Raw genomic sequence first — 20,740 nt, 5'->3', positions numbered from 1 at the left:
AAATTGACCGGGGCACACAGAACCACTACACACCCTGCAGCCCGCCTTAAGAGCGATACGTAAAAAAATACGCGATTATGCAAATCGAACGAGTGGAGAGGGACCAGAGCCATATGACGAAGTGTTTTCTCCAGAGCTTTATAAACATGAGCATGTGAGCCCTCGTATGTCTTCTTCAGTTGCGACTTTCATATGCGATTGATTATGATAAACGAGGCTTTCAACTGCCATTTATGCGGGTGAAGAAAGGGATGTGCGTTTTATTAGTGACAAAGCGGAGCTACCCTTCCGGGTATCTTTAAAATTTACATTATACTTTTATAACTGCCAGGTTTCAGGACATTGCATTTATTCCGTCCTATCGAAGCGCTCCATTACGAAGCAGCGCTGCTCTGTCTTCCTCCGTCAGTATGCCGATTGATTTCTCCATCGAGTCTGTTGCGACTTGGAATCATTCTCTCGAGTCGAGAAACCAATTGCCGATCCTCTCTCGTACATTATATAGTGACAGCTATACAATACGCGCTAGCAGGATGTGGGGCCAACTCCAGAGGGCGAAAATACGTATACGATGAAGGTTCGCCCCCCCCCCCCCCGGGGGGGGGCGCAGCCGAGAGGGAGGCAAAGGCCTTTTTCCTGCGAAAATCAAAATGCAGAGCGGGACGAGTACGCGTCAATTAAAACTTGGGCCCTTATCTCTGCCTTTCGCTCGGCCGGGTCTGCGCCTGCGATGGTGGTCGCAATCGATCGACACCAGCGCCGGCAGCAGGGGGTGCGCTAGAGGTCGATCTCTTCCAGTTCCCCAAACTCCTATCGCTCGGTGGTCTTCGGAGATAAACCCCCATTGTTCGCAACCACTCCCCCGCTTTGAATCGCGCATTGTTTTGCACAAACATAAAGATGCCAGTGAAGAGACGAAAAGGCCACAGCGCCTTCTTCGGTTTTAGTTTCAACGCGCCCTCGGCAGAAATATATGGAACGCCCGTGAAGGGCGGTAACTCGCTTATCGCTCGCGAAAAGTTTGGTGAACCGTGCGGGTATGCGCGCGCATCCGCCAGCTGGAGAGTGCGGGCTGCTTTGCGCTCACTATTCTTTGAATGCAGCTGTTTTCTGTTTTTTTTTTTTTTAATAACTTTGTGTACTTGGGGCTTTGCAAAATCCTACTGACGTTTTGGCTTTTTGCCATATTTACAAGTGGTCAACGCTGCAATGCCAATTATGAGGCTAAGTTATCACTCTTATCATAACTGCAGTCGTCCACACTATCGCTGACCATAACACGCAAAACTTGTTTCCTTGCCAGAAGTATCGAGCGCCTCACGGCCGTAACCATACCAGGGTAAGAGCGCGGCGGCCCTGCTATCGACAAAGCTGGCGCTAAACGAGGAAACAGCCCTCTCAAAAAGCCACGCTATTAGCAAGATCGTAAGAGGTACAGGGACAAAATTTGACACAGGAGGTACCTGTATACTGAGCTGTTATTTATTGTGCAGTCAGTGAGCAGAGAACGCTGCTAGCTTTGCGAGAAAGGCTGATGACGGCAAGCATATGCACGGCACTCGGACGCCTGAACTATTCGCAGGCGAACTTACAAGATTCTCATTTTGAGCTCGTTAGCAACTGGAAAGCCTTGAAAAAACACTTAAGCAAAGCACGTGATTAAAGTACGTGGAACAGAAGTCGAGAAGCTTCCAGGCCATAGCGGATCTGTAAAGCGCACCCTGTGGCTAGAACACTTTTGTCTATTTCTGCACATTAGGTTACATTTGTTCCGAGAAGATTTTTGTATGTCGTGTCTTTACCACCGGCGCCGTCGGGTTTATTCGGAAATGTCTTTCCGGGCATAGCTTTTGTTGCGAACGACTATTGCTGCGCCAGCCTCCTTCAAGTTCTTAAGAATATAACCTCAAGTTCGCCCGGCTATCAATTTTGCACCGTTCGTCGAACATTAGGCGTGGACTCGCGAAGCGTATGTACAATGCCAAGCTTATTCGTAATTTTTTAAATCTCGCACTCTTGATCTGCCTCTTGCTAGCAAGCTTACATTTAAGATTACAGCGGTATTATAAAATTATGTTTCTTTCGTGTTTATTTTGTTTGCTTCTGCGAGCGCCTGAACCAAAAGTAAAGGGAACGGCTAACGTGTCGTGCGCTCTCTTCGCCAACTGTATTCAGTACCCTGTCTCACAATTGAGTGGGCTAGCGCAGTTGCATTTCATGCCAGCAGAGCAGTGGCAGGACCGTCAAAGGTATGCCGCGGAGTGAGAACGACAGATCGCGTCCATGACTTCACTATTCGAGGTATCCGGGGGTGCAATTGAGAAACGGCCTACCGACCTCGCAACGCTGTAATCTGCGTGCAGCTTTGAGAATTCCAGTTTTCCAGGCAGAAAAAAAGAGGGGGCGACATAGAAGTTAGCTACACAGCAGTCCACAGAGCTAATCCCCTAAAATTGTGGTTCCAGCTGTATTTTATACATCAATGTCAACAAGTTGTAGGGCAGAGCAAAGTTCCTATCCCAGTGTCAGCAGTAGCTAGCCTTTGGATAGATCTGCAGGTGAATTCATATCTGTTTGACGCTGCATTTGTTACTCGTACTACATGGACAGCATGGCCCTCGTTTCTCCAAAATCTGTTGAGAAATTAAGTTATGACCGCAAGGTTGTGCGGGTGGAGTGTTTATCGAAAGAGTGTAAGAGGCAGGGAGATCAGATGGCATGCAGTAATAGTGGTTCATACGGAGCGCGGAATCGAATAGACGCAATTAAAAGATGGATAGTGCCACACCGCTGTCCACCTTCTGGCGCCACCAAGCGGCTGAACCATGTCTTGGCACGTGGATGAGCGTCGTCCTCGTCTCTCTCGAGCTTCGCTTCATTAAAACGGCCAGCTAGGTGGTTCTGCTGCTTTCTATACGCTTGTTGGTGGCAATATTATGAGTGAATTTCCAAAGTCCAAAATTAGGCAAATTCTGCTCTCACAAAAGTGCCGTATTAGACTGCATGTTTGCCAGTTATTTTTATATGTCCAAGCATACTGCCAATTGTGTGTGCATTTGTGTATGCTGGCCAACAGAGTTTTCAGACCCCTACCAAAGCCGTGAGTGCTCCAAGAGATCTCCTAAACTCCTTTTAAGGTTTTTTAAAAGAGCTAGTGCGTACGGTGCTAGTAGTATAGATTATGCAAGCAGTGACCCGTGAATGTTTTCATACAAAAAAAGCTGGCAAGAACTACAAAAATGAGCGTTATTATTTTTAGTTTGTCTTTTTAAGTTTTTCTCACAACACCATCTCCATTCAGCCAGAGTAAGGGTGAATAAAATAGGATATCCAAAGTAGCCTACCGGCAAAAAAAAAAAAAAAAAAGAAAAAAAAATGAAACGCTGTCTTCACTATATAAGATGTTGAACGAGTTACTGAGTTTTTCAGTGCGCCAAATGGATTGCTAAAATTACACCCTAATAAAACAGCCCGGCACTTCTGTCAGAGCCGCGCTTTCCTGCGACTGGCTCATTCGCTCAGCCCTTCTCGTTCAGTTCAAATTGTTTCCTTGAGACTCTTAACATTCTTCTGAACGAGCTGCTGCGGTGTTTGCACAGAGGGAGAGAATGCGTGGAGCGCCAACGCGTTAAGAGCTTCCGGATAGCGCTCGGATTGCTCCCGGGTTGGCCGAGTGCAGCGCGTTTGAACGAAGCGCGAGGATGTCGCTGGGAGCTCTCGTGGAGGACCAAAGAGCTGTTCACTGCTCAACACCGACCATCCTGTGTGCATGAATAATGCACTCCTGAGGATGGAACGTGCTGGCCCTGCGTCTAGCGTTACGTGCGCGCGAGTAAAAAGCAAAAAAATAATGAAATTGGGAACGCCATTGGACCCAGGCTCTGTGCCAGAAGGGACCGCGTTACTTGGACTGCGAGTGGCTCTCAAAGAAGGGCAAGTAACGACCACTTGGGTTACGCGGCTGACTGTCCTAGGAAGAAAACGAATTGGCGCATGGAGGAGAGACACGCACTCTCCTCTTCTGCTTGATTCCCTCGCGCTGGGCGGCAAACCTGATCCATGTGCGGTCGCCGCCTGTGCCTTTCAGCGCCTTCCTTTCAGTTTCCCCCTTTTCGCCAGCATGTTTTTCAATGCGTAGTTCGGTGCTTGTCACTGCTCAGCTCTGATGCAAGGTTACAAACGTGGTCTCCCATATACCGCACTGCGAACGTACCACGGTACCCTCCAACTGCCACAGTACGTTAATCGTATATGCCGACTTGGACCGAAGCAGCTTGAATCCTGCTGCCCCGCTAATTTCGTAAGAGCCAATGCTCTCGCCGGGTCTAGGGACAATCAAGCGTATAATACGGAATTACGCTCCTTCTAGAAAAGCAGATAAGAATGTCCATGGTAGTGGGAACTCTCCTGCACGTTCATCCGCAGTAGCTTAGTCTTGCGTGCTGAATTCTTTGGTGGATTAGAGTTCGCAATAAGTTAGCCTCCCAGAGGTATCTGAGCAATACTTTGCAATGTTTTTTTTTTTTTCTTTTTTTTTTTTTTAAAGGAAATATAGTAGTTGTGCTTCGCCCTTTTTTTTAGAATTCACCTTTCATAATTTTGTTTGGGCGAGTGAGATTTTGTTTTTTCTTCGGACTTGGATATATTAGACAATTTTCTCGTGCTTTCATCGAAGTTGTAGTCTCTTATATTTTGAACACTCGAGACAAATCAAGTCCATTTCACAGACAAGGCTTGTCAAATTTAGCACTGTGAAGAAGCGTTACGGCATCTCAGCGAACCATCGTGTAAGCGATATGCGGTAGCAGTTAGTCATTTTAGAGTGCGTAGACAGCTATTGTGCGTCTATTTTACAACAGTTGGCCTACTCCTGACAGGAAGAAAAGTGGCTGTGGCAGCAGTTTTCATGCTGCAGGTGTTCAAATGGAAGTACAGTAGCCACGAGACGGACTTGTGTCACTTAACTTGTGCGTCACTTGATGTTCGATATAAATTATGCGCATTTGATTTGTATCCCAAAGATTTGCTCTTCGTAGACCTTTGATATTTTCTTTGGCGCACCAGTCGCATGTCCCAACGATGTCATAAAAATCAACTTTACGCACGACACGATACGACACCTAGCATAAAGTCGTCGTTACGATCGCCTTCGGACAGTCGGACCTTAACGTTTCACAAAATGAAGAGCTGCATGTCTAAGTACCAGCATGGTAGAACGAGGCAAAATGCATAAACATCCCTGTGTTGTGCGGTTCTATATATAGCAGCTAAAGAGCCTTGGGTGGCCTCAATTCCGTTCCGACCCTCCCACTACGGCGTCTCCCATAGCCCAAGTGCGGCTTTAGGGCGTTAAACGCATCATAACATGCCAGTGCAGGCTGGCCTATATCTTAACTACCATCACTTGTCTTGCAAGACCAAACCTCTTATAAATAAGTTTTATTATAACTTAATAAGGAACCGGCCTGTTCCAAGCGCAAGATGTCCCAGGCCGCTCAACGAGGTAAACTTGTAACGTTAGGCGGAGCTCTGGGTCCGGATAAAGTACGCAGTTCGAAATGCAACGCTCAGCCTGCGAGGCACCCGCATTAAGGCGCGCTTCCGCCTAATGACCATGAAAGTGGCGAGCGCGAGCACTTCGTGGCCTCTTTAGCTTGCTGTCTCTCATCTGTCGGATTGGCCTTCTTCAGCTGCTATGTCCGGCGGCGTCTCTACCGCGGCAGCGGGGGCTTAACGACCTGGCGTCAGCTGTTCGTGGTTGTATTCGTAGTCTGTCGCAGCATTGTACTGCATCGCAAGAGTTGTTACTTAGTTCTAACCAGCGGCGGGTTGCAAGCCTGACGTGACAAATAAGCCGACGTGCCAAATTAAGAATTTGGGGCTTGGAGCAAATAGGCGAGACCGAAATTATATTTACAGACTCCTTGTTACAAAAGGGATGAGACTGACGAAGCGTTTTTGTAGGCTTGTCGTGCGGCGTTTTTAAGAACCTAGCTTCGAAAAAAAAAAAAAAAAAAGAAGTCAGAAAGAAAGCAGGTCGCAGGACAACGTGAAAAATGCCCGCAGGACTGAATGCCTAGGGATACGCAAAAATTTTGACGCGCCAAAACGAACCAATAACTAAAGACATTGCTCATATGTATTTAAAGGGCACTACATTTTTTTTATAATCATGGTTTTGATCAACGAGGGAAATTAGAAGGTTAATTAACTTTAGGCGGGAGGTAGTTTAACAGAAAGAAGATCTTAGGCTCCCCAGCAAGGTTAATAACTTAACACTTAAAGCACTTGAGAGATAAATTCTGCGCTGCGTACTAATTAAAAACCACCTCTATCTTCCCGCACTGAGAGCTAAGGATGAAATTCCTCGGAAAGTGGTGACACCGATCAAGTCAAGTCGTATATGTCATTTGCTATTAATATGGCAGCAAGTTTCCGCGACAGAATATGAAAGGACCTACTCATCGACATCTACATGATAACTTCACCCCCGTCTCTTTCCTCTTTCCGCTTTACTCTCCATCTTTCTGTTCCCGCTGGACAGGGCAGCGAAAAAAAATTTTTTATGTTGATTTGCCTGTAAATCGAATTTTCCCTTACCTGGAAATCGAAAAAGCTGCTATGAATTTTGAAATTTCGGAAAACTGAAAAAAAAAAAAAAAAGTGGCAATGTGGAAAAGGTGTGAAAAAAGGACTAATTACGTAACTGTATATTATTAACGCTATTGCTCTGAAACTCCCGTCCAGCGGGAAACCGTCGGCGTTCTGAGATAATCCCGAACGTGCATCTGGCAGGTGATTGTTGGCAGGTGACATGGCACTGATTGGTTGGCAATTTGTGTGACGTCACGACACTGCATGGCATGGACGGAATGGACGGAGGGTGAGGTGGGAACCTGGCCCGGTTACCCTTAGAACGCGACTCAGATACACTAATGTCACGCAGGCTCGTCCGTAAGGCTCGCTTAAAGCGGGGCTTTGCATATACATGTCGGGTGACCTTTCGAATAATATGTGCCAATTAGTATACATGAGATATAAAAGACACAATTGAATGCGTCGGGGATTAATCGACAAGCTAAATTCATGTTCGCGAACGAGTGTCCTCAGGACGACCCACAGACGAAAGCCGTTAGCACTGTCGCGTAACGTAACCTTCGAAGGCGGAGGTTAAGGGTCTCTCGTGTGTTTCTTTCCCTAACGATGGGAGTCACAGCAGTCCCGCTGTACATTCACGTTGTGGTATCATGGGCAGTTCAACTCAGAGCAAATCATTTCTATCGTTCTGCAAAGCATCTTATATCCAGCAGCATTCTGATCACTATCCGTCGCCTCCTCGCTGCAGCATCTTCCCAGTTCCTCCGCTGTCGCCAATATTTTGAAAGACCGCGTGATCTCTGGCATCGGCGCCAGCGTAGTTAGTGAAGCCAATACGCGTGACGGTAACGCGTCGACCTCTCGAAGTTTTCCCACGAATAGATATCGAACCCTTAGCAGTTCAAAACGTTTTTTGTTTTCTTGTTTTATCTGGTGTCACAGGTGCATCAGAATTTAGGTTTCGTTTACAAATTAGAGATTCTTGGTGCTTGCATGACACGAAAATAAAATATGATAGGATATTAAAATACTTAAATCGAGGAGGATGTGCGAATGCTTTTGCGCGCAAGTGGAAGTTGATGGAGACGAGGACGTGGAATGCATATTGCGAAAGTATTACATGCCGGCACCAGGGGCGATCGGCTTCGACGATTTTTTATTACCAGTGTTTCTGTTTAGTTATAAAACGGAAATGTGTCTTGTCTTCTTGTTCTGTACTGATGTGCCAGGTAATAACGGAAAAAAAAGCGACTTAGTTGCGACGTTACGCAGTAGCTTCCGACGAGGAATTCCTGGGTTCCAATCCATTCCAGCGGCATTTGTTTTTTTTTCATTCGGGCTCGGAATATGCTATGATTTTTTGGATGTTTGCTTTTGTTATACAATCGGATATCTTGCCAGTCAATGAAACCGAAGGAGATCGCAAAACAGTTCGATACATTCGGTAATTTGATATGCCAGAAGTAGTGATTGATGTATAGTTATCTGTAACCGTTCCACCCACGCTAAAGACGTTCTTCCTGCAGCGGAATGCTTCCAGCGGGCGTACTGGTTGCGCATGGCTTGCTTGGCGTTGTTGCGCCCAATCTGCTTCTCATGGAAGTAGCAGTGCTCATCGCATTTGAACTAACCACTACTGAAGTTAGTGGGGGAAATAAGAAAATAAATAAAATAATGTTGCCTAGCCAGGAACCGCCTAAAGCGCAACGGGCTTAAACCAATAGAAAATAAAATGGTGGCAAAAGAGAAAATTTGGCATTGCGGAAAGAGAGAGAGAGAGAGAAAAAAGAGGACCCCCCCCCCCAAAAAAAAAAAAAAAAAAGGTGGAGGGAGGGGGTTCAACTAACCACTACTATCAGAAGATGTATAATACTGTTACCAGTGCGCGATAAACAGAATAACATCTCATTAAACTAAGGAGGAGTTGGTTTACGCAATGCTTTCGGCAGCTAGCGGAGCGAAGATGACGGTCAGCGCTAGGCTTTAGTTGTCTTCACCGCAAGGCCGCGGTATAGCCTTAAAAATGAGTTCTAAAGACAATAAGAAACCGTTAAGCGCCCTCTACGTTCATCTTTTTAGGTCGTTTCACAGCACAGCAGATTCCTAAAGCCGCGCAGTCCCATCGCGCGGAAGGGAATTGAGAAGCACCGGCTGAGATAAGAGCCCCTTGCAGGGTCGCAAAGAACCATTCAGTGTATTGAATGTTCGGCTGAGAGCGAGCAAAAAATGCGGTTAATAGGGCTGTACATCTTTACGGGATTTTCAAAGGGACTTTCTGACTGTTCGAAGAAAGAAAAAAAAACGATATTTGAATATGCTCGGACTCGACTCCTTATTTATCTTCTCATTTCCCTTAAAATTCATCGGGAAATAGAGTTCGAGGATTAAGTGGACTCTCTGGATCAGGCTGGGGGATTAAAGTTTCGCCATAGCACCTAGGCGGCTTCTACTGTACTTGGCTTCAACTTCGTCTTCAACTTTAGTTTACGGTGAATGATGTGGCTTAACATGAAGGACAGTTTCTGCGTGGGGTCCTATTAGAAAATCAAATGAACGATCGTCGCCGAATGTGAAGCTATGAATTGTACTGGGAGATATAAAGGAAGTTGAACAGTACGCTAGCGGTAAAAGAAGCAATCATGTAAGCGTGAAAAATAAAAGCTGAATTAAGCACAAACGCAGAGACGAACCGGTGCTGTATGCGCTCTATTGTCCTGGCTTCGTTTACGTGTGCAAATGAGGGAAAAAAAGTGCACACCGTTCATCCGCTTGATCTGAACTAGCTAATAATAGAGGGTTCGCAATTTCTGTATTCTTAGACGAAGCATTTCATTTCCTTTCCGAAACTGTCGTCTAAGCTGCATTTTATATTGCGCAGTTTCGTTGCCTCCATCGCAGAACGACGAATCTGAACGCCGGTATTGGGAACAGTATGGGACACTATGCAGAAGGAGACTGCTTCCCTGTGCCCCTACTGCACTACTTCAAAGCAAGCTGCACAAGCGGAATATTCAAGAAATAAGTTTTGCTGCAACCGTGTATCCTCGTGTACCCAACAGCAAGTTTACTTACAGCGCGCGAAGGGCCTATTTCTAAAGAACCGTGGTGCAGGGTGGTAAAGAGCGCGTGTACGACACCGTTCCATCGGACACGCGGAATGGAACGAAATGTCACCACGGCAGCCCCGCTGTTCACGAGCCAAAAGCCGCTTACTAAGCTTGAAAAGGGCGCTCAAGTTCGGGGACTCTCCGAGTGCGCTGCTGCTAATGCAGAAAGTGCGTGGACATGGCCGCGGTGGCGGCGGGCGTTCCGTAGTCAAAGCTGTTAACGTCAGATGCAATCGATAAGTGCCGAGCGAAGGCGTCTCATTCGCCCACTGAGCGGTGAGCGAGGGACTTTATTCGCTCCGTTTGCCTGCCTGCTTTCTTTTCCTCTTTTTCCAGCTCGTGCGTTGTTTTCTGAATATTGATAGAGTATGGTCAGCCCAGTTCAGCTGCCTAGCAATAACTGTGGATTTACACGCAGTTTAGTGCACTATCTCAACCTGCCCGTATTCGCAGCATTCTGTATGTTGGCTCCAGCTATGCGATCGCGCATTCTGGTACACATTTGCTTAAAAGGCGCAAACCTCGCAAGTGGCGTGAGAAGGAGGTCTGAACAGAAAGTGTGGAGAGGGAATGGCAACAAAAATTTAATGTCATTGTGTATAAAAACTGTGAAGCAGCCGTTCTTTGTGCAGCGTCCAAGAATTGTATCATACCGTTTCGCTTCCTATTTGGCATGCAGCTGCTAGTCAGTTTGGAGGCTAGTTTAAGATAGGGACGACACACCTCCTAGTTGTATACCATTAATTGTATGTGTAGTTATCCAACCAAAAGTTAGAAGGCTAGCGCACCTCTCCTCCCCCCTCCCTCCTTAAAAAAAAAAAAAAACAAACAAACAAACAAAATGGAGATGTTTAACACTTAGCCAAACTCTGTCCCAGTCTCTCGATGCTAAAAGCAAAATCCTGCCAAATCATGCCAAATCATGCCAAACAGTGCTTTCGCGCATCTTAACCGGTTTAAGCGTAATTAAACGCTGGTTAAATTTTGTGTCGCCATTACAATTGGAAAATCTCCCAGAATGACAACCTAAAAGTAACAAATGCCCAGGGAATATAGTATATTATTGTTAGTTTTGAAAACAGTGCCATTACGTAGCTTTGTTTTTAGGGCAGCGCCACTCCACCGCGCCTGGAGAACACCGAGAATGAGCCATTTAAATTACCTTGTTCTTGGTTTTCATAAAGTTTCACCTATTTGCCACATGGCAACGCGACTCACGGGGTTCGCAAGCGGCTGCTGGTAACAGCCGACCGAGAAATTCGTACATCCAGCCAACGGCCTCCCTTTTCCTTCGTGGTGTGTTGTTTCTCTCGCGGCGCATTCGTGTACAGGAGCCACAATATTTTCGGCCACTCTTTTCGCCGCCCTTTTCCTCCTAGTATCATGGATACGTTGCACCAGTCAGTTGCATTAATTTCTGCACGTTTTAATAATAGTGTGCCCCGTGCGACAGTGCGGTTTATTGGGGGCCTTTCTTGGCCTTTGGGATAAAGAATTGCCGCTGCCGCTTCCAAGTGACCATACCAACAAGAGTTGTTGGGTGGAGAAGTTTGTCCAAAATGACAGCCATGGGCAGGAAGACGGCCACAACTGTTTAGTAGCTTATGTCGATCTAGTTTAATTGAAGTAAACATCAAGAATAATAATGCCGCATGAATAAACGATAGCCAGGTAAAGGCAAAATTTGTCTCAAGGAAATAAGATAACGAATGATAAGATCCTTAACAATGGTCAGATAGATTTCTGATGCATGACCTATATTTAGCCCCTTTTCGTTTTATTCACCCCTATAGAGCAAATGCCTCCCCTCTCCCTTCCGCGTGCACTTTGACGTCTACGGCTGGCGTTTTTTGTCCCGCTCCCTGGCGCTGCGCACCTTCACGGTAGCCTTTTCCTCGCTTCTGTCGATTTCTTCTAATTACGACAAGCTTGAGCCCTCGCTCGAACCCTCCCTTCCTTCCCTCGTCTTCTAAGCGCTGCCGAAAGCCTTGACGCATCAATAATTGATTTTCACGAAGCTACCCAGGCGATAATTGATTTCGCACCCCTGGCCCCCCTCTCTACCCTAAACCCCCTTCCACCTTCCTAAACAAACTTGATTCGTTGTTCGCATATCCGCGCGCGCGAGCGGCTTCCTTTCCGGTCACCGGGACGAGGGCGCTGTCGCCACGGCGTGCCCGTCGACGCAGCCTCGAGACCTGGCTTCCTCTGACAGTTATCGACCTACGCCTCGGCGACGCGCGCCGCAATATGCGCGCCCTCGCTACGAAATACGCCCCCTCTCCCGTCAACTCTTTCTCGACGCCTGGCGACGACGTTTCCTTTTTTCTTTATATAGCCTACGCGCTTTTATCCGTTCTCTGCACTTATTTCCTGCGTCCCTTCGAAACCCTTCGACGCACCACGGCTTTCTATAACCACCGTTTCTGAATATGCTGGGCCCTCCCTCCCTCCTCCGCCAGCCCTGTTACTTCCTTGCTGCTCCCGTCTCTCCATCGTCTCTATATATTTTCGTCTCTTTTTATTTCCGCTCCATCTCACTGTTTTATACTTGCCCGATCATTGGCGAGCGATTCGGCGCTTGTTCGGCGCTGCCACGTGCGAAGCAATTTTCCCTTTCTGCTAACCACTGCTCGCGCGCGTGCGGTGGCGTCGGCACGTGTCCGTGTCACCCTCTTCCTTGGTGGCACAAGGCGCAAATACGGACTGCGCTGTCTGGCTTTCTTTCTCTCTCTCTCTCTCTGTCTCTCTCTCTCATTCAGTCCGCTCAGCTGGATCGCGTTCTGTATGCAGTATTTCAAATGAACCCTGAGCCAGTTCTTTTTCTCGCCAGCAGAAGGTTTTCAAACTTGCCCAGTTCTCTCTTCCAACATTTGTTGTTTTTTGTTTGTTTGCTTTTTTTACTAGGAGAAGCAAAACAAGAAAGAGATGGAGGGAGTAGATAGGAAAATAGCGGACATAACGCTGCCGCAATGAAGTGCTCCGAACAGAGCAAGTTTTTAGCATTTCAGGTATGATTAGCTATAGTTACACACTCAGGTTGATAACCTTTCGGAAATGAATATTACGCATACGAAGTGGATAAGGACCTAGAAATAACAGCGCCTGTAATAACTACACATACGCCCCTCGCTGCTAACATTATAGTTTTGTGACAATGGAGTTTATTTTAAGGCGGTTATTTTTTCAAGCCAGTTCGCGAATGAACTTTTGCCGCATATAATAGTGCCTCCAAAATAAACCAAAGCAACGAACGAACAAAATTTCGTTTCGCGGCGAGCCCTGGAAGCGGATGCGCATGTGTATAGCTTGGGTGCATGTGGGTCACCATGATGTTCAGCTTGACGATTATCTTCAGCTTGACGATTATCAAAATCGTCAAGCTGAACATCATGGTGACCCACATGAGCATCCCGGACGAAGGAGAGCACTTTTTCCACAGGCCCATGCTCCGTTTTCTTTTGGGGCATTAGTACTTATTTGGCTTGGTTTATGGTGTTTAACCTCCCTAAGCAACTGAGGAACGCCGTAGTGCAGGGCTCCGGAAATGTCGGCTACATACGGGCTCCTTGCCTCCATCGAAAAGCGACCGCCGTAGCTGAGATTCGATCCCGCATCATTAGGTGCAGCTGTCAGGCGTCCTAACCCCTGCGCCACCGCGGCGGGAATGTCACATGTACTGTTGGCGTCCTAGCAGCTTAAAGACGAAAATGATTAAAAATTTGCATAGTAGCTCGCACCTCCGCGAACTCATCAAATTAAAACTTCGCTCATGTCGAGCTTTATTCATTTTATCCTATCATTTTTATTTGTGAGCAACTGAAATATTGTAAGACACTACTGTTAACACACCGATGGGAATGGTGCATCATTACACCAAGTACCCATATCTTGCCCTTAATGGTTTTGTTACGCTCACCCCGAGTATTTAAGGCCAAAGTAGAGAGCAGAATGGGCGTTTGTGACAACTGTGAGGCAACTGCGGAATATTGTCAAATACTGTTGCGAGTATAGCGATTGAATTGTGTAATCTTTCGAAGCGTAGTAAAATCTTCCTTCTAAAGTTTTTTTTCTCAGCTGAACAAAATAGTAAGTACTTCCATACGAAGCCAATGGTGAGCGTTTTTGACAATAAATAGCACAAAGCTGCCAGAGTTTTGAAGCAGGATCTGAGGATATATTGACTGATTTGGCGAAATTTTAAGAGGTGGAAAAGTGCATTTATAAGCAACTTCTTCGTGAAAACAAAAGCGGTTTTAGACAGTTTAAGGGTGCATATATATTTAATTCGTAGTCTAATTTCATCTGACGTCCTCTGGGAAAGACATAATGGCTACGCCTAGATAAATTTCGACCAATGAACACTGCAGAAGGGAATGGAAGGCTCATTTCAACATGTCTGAAGTTTAATTTGCAATTTAGTAACCGTGTTGTGATTCTTCCGTCTGCGTGTAATAAGTGTCACCGCTATTTACTAATGGCGGTGAACATGACAGAGAACGAGAACTCCATGGCCACATAACATTAAGCGCCCAGCCAACTGGTGCGCCAGCTGCTTCAAGGCTAGCCAAGTCCGCCGTTGGGGGAGCATGGCATAAGTCCCCTGCTAATTCGCCTTTTCAAAGTGTCATTTTGCGTTCGGCGAAAATCACAAGCGCAGGCCCGACACGTGTGAGCATTTCGGCTTTGTTTTTTTAGTAACCTGGCAGGAAAATTCTCTTGCAAAACTGAATCGCCCCGGCATATCGTCATCGCGTGCCCTTCAAGCCCCACACACGAATAACAGACCGTCTGCCACCAGGATAAAAGGCAAAGCTGTTGACTTGTGCAAATCCCTGGAGCTGCAGAGACTGGCAAGATATGTTTTGAACTCACCTGTGAATAATTTGTCTATCTTCTTTTCAGTGAAGACCCATAAACCAGATGCACCGTTTAGGGCCATAGTCAGCGAGAAAGGTACTTGGCAGCAACATATAAGCCGCTTTTTGCTTAAGAACCTGAAGGACTTGCATGTTTCTGACCCTTTTTCCACAAAAAAATTCTTTTGATGTAGTCGGTGGGTTGGAGAGGGAAAAGCATGTCGGTTACGCCTTCTCCGTAGATGTCGTAGACCTTTTTTACTCGGTGCCCCATAGCGACCTGTTCACTTCTGTCCGACAATGCATTGAAGCTAGCGGTACCATTGCATTTCAAAATAAAGCAGGGGTTAGGGTTGACAATTTCATGTCTCTTTTAGAGTTTTATATTAAGTCTACTTTCATCCAGTTTGACAACCGGCGGTTCCTACAACGCCAGGGCATTTGCATCGGTTCATGTGTAGCGCCAGTCTTATGTAACATCTTTCTCGCATCTATTGACAACATTTTGGCATCACTAACTGACGACGGAACAGTCCTAAAGATTTTTAGATATGTAGATGATTTTTTAGTGATTTTAAACAGACATGACACAGGCCGCTATGAGGAGACTGCCATGAGAATATAAGAAATGTTTAAGCAACATGGGAAGGGGCTCTCATTCACATTTGAGCTTCCCGAACAGGACTGCCTCCAGTTTTTAGACCTGAACATTAAGCTGGGGGACAGAAGTGTGTGCTGGCGCTACCTTCCTAGGGCTAAGAAAGATTTCTTGCCGTTCGATTCGGCCCAGTCAAAAACTGTAAAGAGGGCTATTGCCGCCCTCTCTATGGAATCTGCATTCCTCAAGTCGTGCTCTCACATGATGAAAGCGAGCTTCCAGGGTGAGGTGAGCAGACTGCGCAAAGCAGGGTTTCCAGACCATGTTTTGGCTAGCGTGACCGAGGCATTGCTACAAAACCTCAAGGGCAAGCCAAAGGGGCAACGTCGAAAACAATCCTTTCGTGGAGCCAAGCCAGTGGTGATACCGTATATACACAAAGTATCCCACAATTTAAAACGAGTTGGCTACAAGTACGGAGTCGCCATGGTCTTCTCCGCCCCCTGCAAATTGGCCAAGATGTGCCCGAACGTTACCAGTATAGGGCTCAAACAACATCTTAGTGTGGAAAGAAACACTCGAAGCCCTACGTAAAGTGTGCCACGGGAGTGGTCTACGAGATCCCCCTTACGTGTGGCAAGGTGTACGTCGGTCAGACCGGACGCTGCGTTAACGAGCGTGCCGGCGAGCATAACAGGTCTTTAGGGAACGCATCAGGCTCGTTCCAAAACCTACCCGCCCATTGCCGCTTTTGCCTTGATGAAAATAAAAAAAATCTGTGAACCACGATTTGGAGAGATTAAAATTCTAACCAGAAGTAAAGACAGATTAGCTCGCGAGCTCGCAGAAGCCTTTTTTATCAAAGAGAGGGGGGGTAAGTGTGTCAGCACGACTTCTGTATCTTTACGCGAAAGTGAACACAGATTGTTAAAAAATACGAGATTATGAGAAGGTTTTTACCTTAGGGTGTTTTTTCTGAATGGTTTTTTCCTTCTTACTTTAGGGACATGCGCAAGCGTTCACTGTCTTCGGGTTATATATGTGCACATGAATCTTTCCATAAACTTAGTTGGAGTTAGCGCCTGTCCCGTCCGTCTTTCTGTGTGGTTCGTCTAAAACTTAGCGCTGTATTTCCTTTGGTTTAACGCAACAGAGCTGATTGCGAGAATTCTGAGTTCACTGGCGTGTGCGGGAGAACAGAGTTCGCGGGTGCTTTCAATTGTATGACGCCCGTAAATTTCAGCCTCAACCTTCCTGCCATGTAACTTGCTATAACTTGCTGCATGAGCAATGGTGCGCGGGCCTTTGTGCTGTGCGTGACGTAACTGTTCCCTTTATCGCTCCACCCCCATCTCTCGCTAACCTCTCTTTCGCTGAAGGTTATTTCCCCGGGGAGCTCCTCAGGGAACCTCTGTCGCACCGGGAACGTGACGTTTGAAGCGCGGATGCGTCCAGCACAACCCGCAGCGACGGCACGCCTTCCACTCACGAAGAATTGTTAACTCGGCTGTAACGTGGGCGGTTGTACCCAAGAATACTTTTATGACAGTCGCGGCTACAGCGCAGGGCGTCCGTTCCGTGACGTGATCGGAGAATGGCGTGTGTACGAGTCTTGCCCGCTGGCCCACATGGCGTGCGCGCGCGCCGGCGTGGCGTGTCATGTGGTGTCCGCGCCGGCGTCATCGGCGCAGCCACACCGAGCGTGGTATAGTATTTGTTTCTCGGCCCGGCGCGGCGGCGCGTGCGTGCGCTGCATGGGCACAACAGCGCCTATTCCTTCTACAAGGGCGTTGACAGATTTCTCGGGGTGTTGCCGTGCAATTCCTACTGCCCGTTGCCTCGACCGACCAAAGTGGCGTCCAGCACGCCATCGAGTGTTAACCGTCGTGTTCATTTTGATGCCCCCATGTTTGCCTCCACTGGTCCCGAGAGAGGCGCATGCGGACGACAGCGCTTCAGCAGTTAAACAACTTCACGCACTCCAGTGATGAATGGCCTCGTTACCGGTTTCTCTCATTTTTTTTTTTTTTTTTACATGGAAGTGGGACGCGACAGAAGTGATCACATAATCCGTGGTTGTATAAATAAAACTGCCCTTCGCATCCTTTTTGTGCTGTATGATTATTTTTGCATGTATAAGCATTCCTTTTGCGCTTTATTTACTTTTATTTATTTCTTCAAATACGCTTGAGAGCAGAGTTTGGCACCCTTAGGTGAGGGCGGCTACTTCTGTTCCCGTTTCGCTTCAACGCACACGGATAATCTATTCACTGATACGGAAAGCCGCATACGAATGGCGAAAGTGCGCAAATGCTCACAACTGAGCCTAAGAGTAGCGCTATGTCTTCTCTGTATAACCAGCACGCTGGTGACACGGATCCCATGTTAACGTCCTGTTGAGGTCTCCAGGAAGTTATCAGAGGATCTGAGCTTGCGCAGACAAAGAGACAAGAGCATGGCAGGCAAAAAAAAAAAAATATTGGCTGTGGTTTGACCAATGGCCATCCCGAGTAGAATTGCGGAAGCAACGTGGCGGCACCTCTGAGTCACCGCGCCGCGGAGGAGTCGGCGGTGTCCCCGGCGCGCCAGCTGTGCACCGCGTGACATCACTCCCTCCTGGCGCATGCGCAGGTGGCACGGCGCCGGTGGCACCTCTGAGTCACCCGCACAGTGGAGGAGTCGGGGGCGGCTCTGACGTGACTCTCCTAGGCTCTCCAGCTGCGCTTCGTGTGACGTCACTCGCTCCTCACGCATGCGCAGATTAGCTCATTGGGTGCTCCGCGGAATGGCTCAGGGACTAGCGTAGCGTTGCTTCCGCAACAAAAAATAATCTAAAAGCAAAAGCTGATTTTATCGCTGCTTAGCAAGCAGTTTTGGGGACAAAGCGTCTGAAAAAATTGGCAGTGGTTTAGCTCCGGTAAACCTTGTTGAGTTGCGAAAGCAACTGTTACATGGCTATGCTTAGGATAACTTATTCTACGCGCTGAGCAACGGCCAGGCTCTCCTACTCCATAGTTGGTCGATCCTGGCCCCGCTGTCCTAGCTATATATACACCCCACACCTCTTCTCCTCCCAACCAACGGAGAGAGTGATGCGCAGCTGGCGCCGGCTGTGGTTGTGACGTCACTTCTCCGTCACTGGCGGAGTTCGCGGTGAAGCGCGGCCGCGACGGCAGCTTCGACACACCAGCTGCTCCTTCTAACGTCACGCGGCTCCTTGCGCATGCGCAGCTTGGCCCAGGCTGTGCCACGCGAAATGGCTCGACTACTAGCGTAGTGTCCCAACAAAACACTTCTCGTTACCCGCACGCTATGAACGAGCGAGCTGATGCGACAAGTTGCACGCCACTCAAGTCCTATTGTAGTATGATTGCGCTAGAAAGAAGGGCGCTATGCTCGCGCTGCACCCGGGCAGCGCGCCACCCGTAAGAGCAGCGAATTAAGAAAATTATATGAATTGATCTACGAGCATGAAACGGCCGCCTCTTTGCCAGGTCAGCGGGACGATATGAATACGCTCTCGCAAAATAGTGCGGCTTTCTCGTGCCTGAGAAGAACGACCAATTTGTGCAATTTAAGACTCAAGTTGCAAAACGACCGTCGTGATAACAGTCGTGCAGTCATCAAAAACAGAGAAGCGTTTGCCAGTATACACTGTCGTTTACGAACCGCACAGGATTCGTTTTACAATCCGTAGTATTCCACTGCGTAGAGCCCCGCGGTTAGCACTGCAGGCTCATATAGCAAGTGTGACTGATGGACACCTCCAAGTGCGGTAAGGGGTCCCTGTGCACGTACCGAGCCTCGCGCCTCGCATATTTGTGGAACGGTAGCCGCGGAAATTCTCGACTTAGGGCAGATTATTGAAAACGTTTCCCGTCTGATTTCGTTAGCCTATTCAGTTGAATGGTTAATACCGTAGCCGGAGGCTGGGATGCTTGCTAGCTATCAATCCTATATAAGGAGACAGGTGGGTCGTAGATGCAAAAGAGATTAACTAGAAAAAGAATCGCTGTGCATTGCAGGTACTGAGGCGCTGCTCCTGAAACTTGCATGCGTGCTACAGAAAACATGCTTTATTTCAGCTTATTCTTTTCATATAGTTGGCTTTTATCTTAGCAACAAGCATTTGTAATAGAGCTAAACGTTCGAAAGAAACGTTAGGTTTAGTGATATTATGACTTCCACAAAGTTAAAAACATTGCATAGAAGCGAAAATTGAACATATGCAGCTGAAATGTCTACTTACCTTGATACAAAAAATGAGTGATACAGGAAACGTGGCGATGATGATGAGTATCGAGATTGTTGTGAGTATGTAGGCACAGATGTCGAGCCCTTCAGACACGGTGGCTGCGAGGAGAGAAAAGAACGCCATTCAATGCAAGAACAAGGTCAATTCTTTTTCGCGAATACAATGGTAAGTATATTAAATGCCAAGTTTGCTCCGCTTGGGGAACATCTGCATAAACAGCGAATGGTCAGACAGGTTTTCCCAGCCTCTGTGTTTCTGCAGAAACGTCCACGATTTTGACTAAGCTTGAACACACACTCCGTATACGCGATAATCCATACTCAGATAATTCTTGCCTCCGTTTAATTTAACATATTTCCAATATATGGTGGTTGCTGCATGCTGCTATCAATGCATCTGAATGTATTGAGCTTTCTTCTGTGTGAGCACGCAGAGTTTCAAAAGAAGCTGGGCAGAATGTTCATAGCATTCTAAGGTGACAAACTGGGTTCAAGTATTATCGTTTAAATGCGCTAGCATTTCATGACCGGCCTTTGTCGGAAACTTTTTAGACGTTTCTCAGAAAATTCATACTCACCTCGTCCCTTCATTCAAGATATTTGTTTTTTTAGTCAACCTAAGAAAACTCCTTTCGACGGTCTGACTGAAAGAGGAAGTTCTTAATATATGCATATCTTAATCTGAAAATTAGAAGCGAAAGAAGTGGGTATGTATACTTTTTTGTCGAAAGTAACCAGGCTGCAAGGTCTACTTTTCAATCGCATTCTGGAGCATTTTTGCCTGATCTCTAATATTAAGACCGGTATTTGTCGCGACTTTTTAGGACGCTTCAATAATCTGAGATTGCTTATGGTCTTCATAATGCAAATGAGAAACAAAACATGCAGTCCGGTTACTTTTGGCAAAGACGACCAACTGCTGCATCTCAAAAGCATGCTATGGCAAGATGTTGAATGTGCTGGCAGATTTGTATGCTCTGAGCGGCCAAATCATGCCGGTAACATTATATGTTCTGTGGAAAGACTTCTTTAGTAATGTAAAATAAAATAGCTTGACTGCAGGTTTTGAATTAGCGCGAATAGACTGCGTGTCGTTCGGTCACTTCCACTCGGAAATGGCATTTTATTTACGCTGAAACGTTGCTGCAATTTACAGCCGCTGCTAATGCAACCAGTAGAAAGGAAAGATTTACAAGGGGGAATTCCCATGCTTCGAATCGATCACAGAGAAATAAAACAACACAGTGAGGGGGAATTCAAAACAATCGTTTTCAACGTTAAAAAGACACAGCTAAGCTCCAGCACACTAGTGCGCGCCTTCCTTT

The 20,740-nt window shown here is 46.9% G+C and overlaps 1 protein-coding gene across 1 annotated transcript in view; it reads right to left on the bottom strand.

Moving 5' to 3' along the window:
- LOC146172401 (band 7 protein AGAP004871-like) overlaps positions 1-20,740 on the bottom strand; it is a 183,463-nt gene that overhangs the window by 27,356 nt on the left and 135,367 nt on the right. The window contains exon 2 of the mRNA XM_084586070.1: positions 19,411-19,514. Within this exon, the coding sequence (XP_084442196.1) occupies positions 19,411-19,514 (104 nt within the window). The remainder of the gene's footprint in view (positions 1-19,410; positions 19,515-20,740) is intronic.

The sequence above is a fragment of the Amblyomma maculatum genome, unplaced genomic scaffold (assembly GCF_055883805.1).
Source record: "Amblyomma maculatum isolate TAMU_Amacu unplaced genomic scaffold, ASM5588380v1 scaffold_13, whole genome shotgun sequence".
NCBI classification, from domain to species: Eukaryota; Metazoa; Arthropoda; class Arachnida; order Ixodida; family Ixodidae; genus Amblyomma; species Amblyomma maculatum.
Note: the sequence above shows the minus strand (reverse complement) of the source record. Positions and strands in the feature narration are given on the sequence as shown.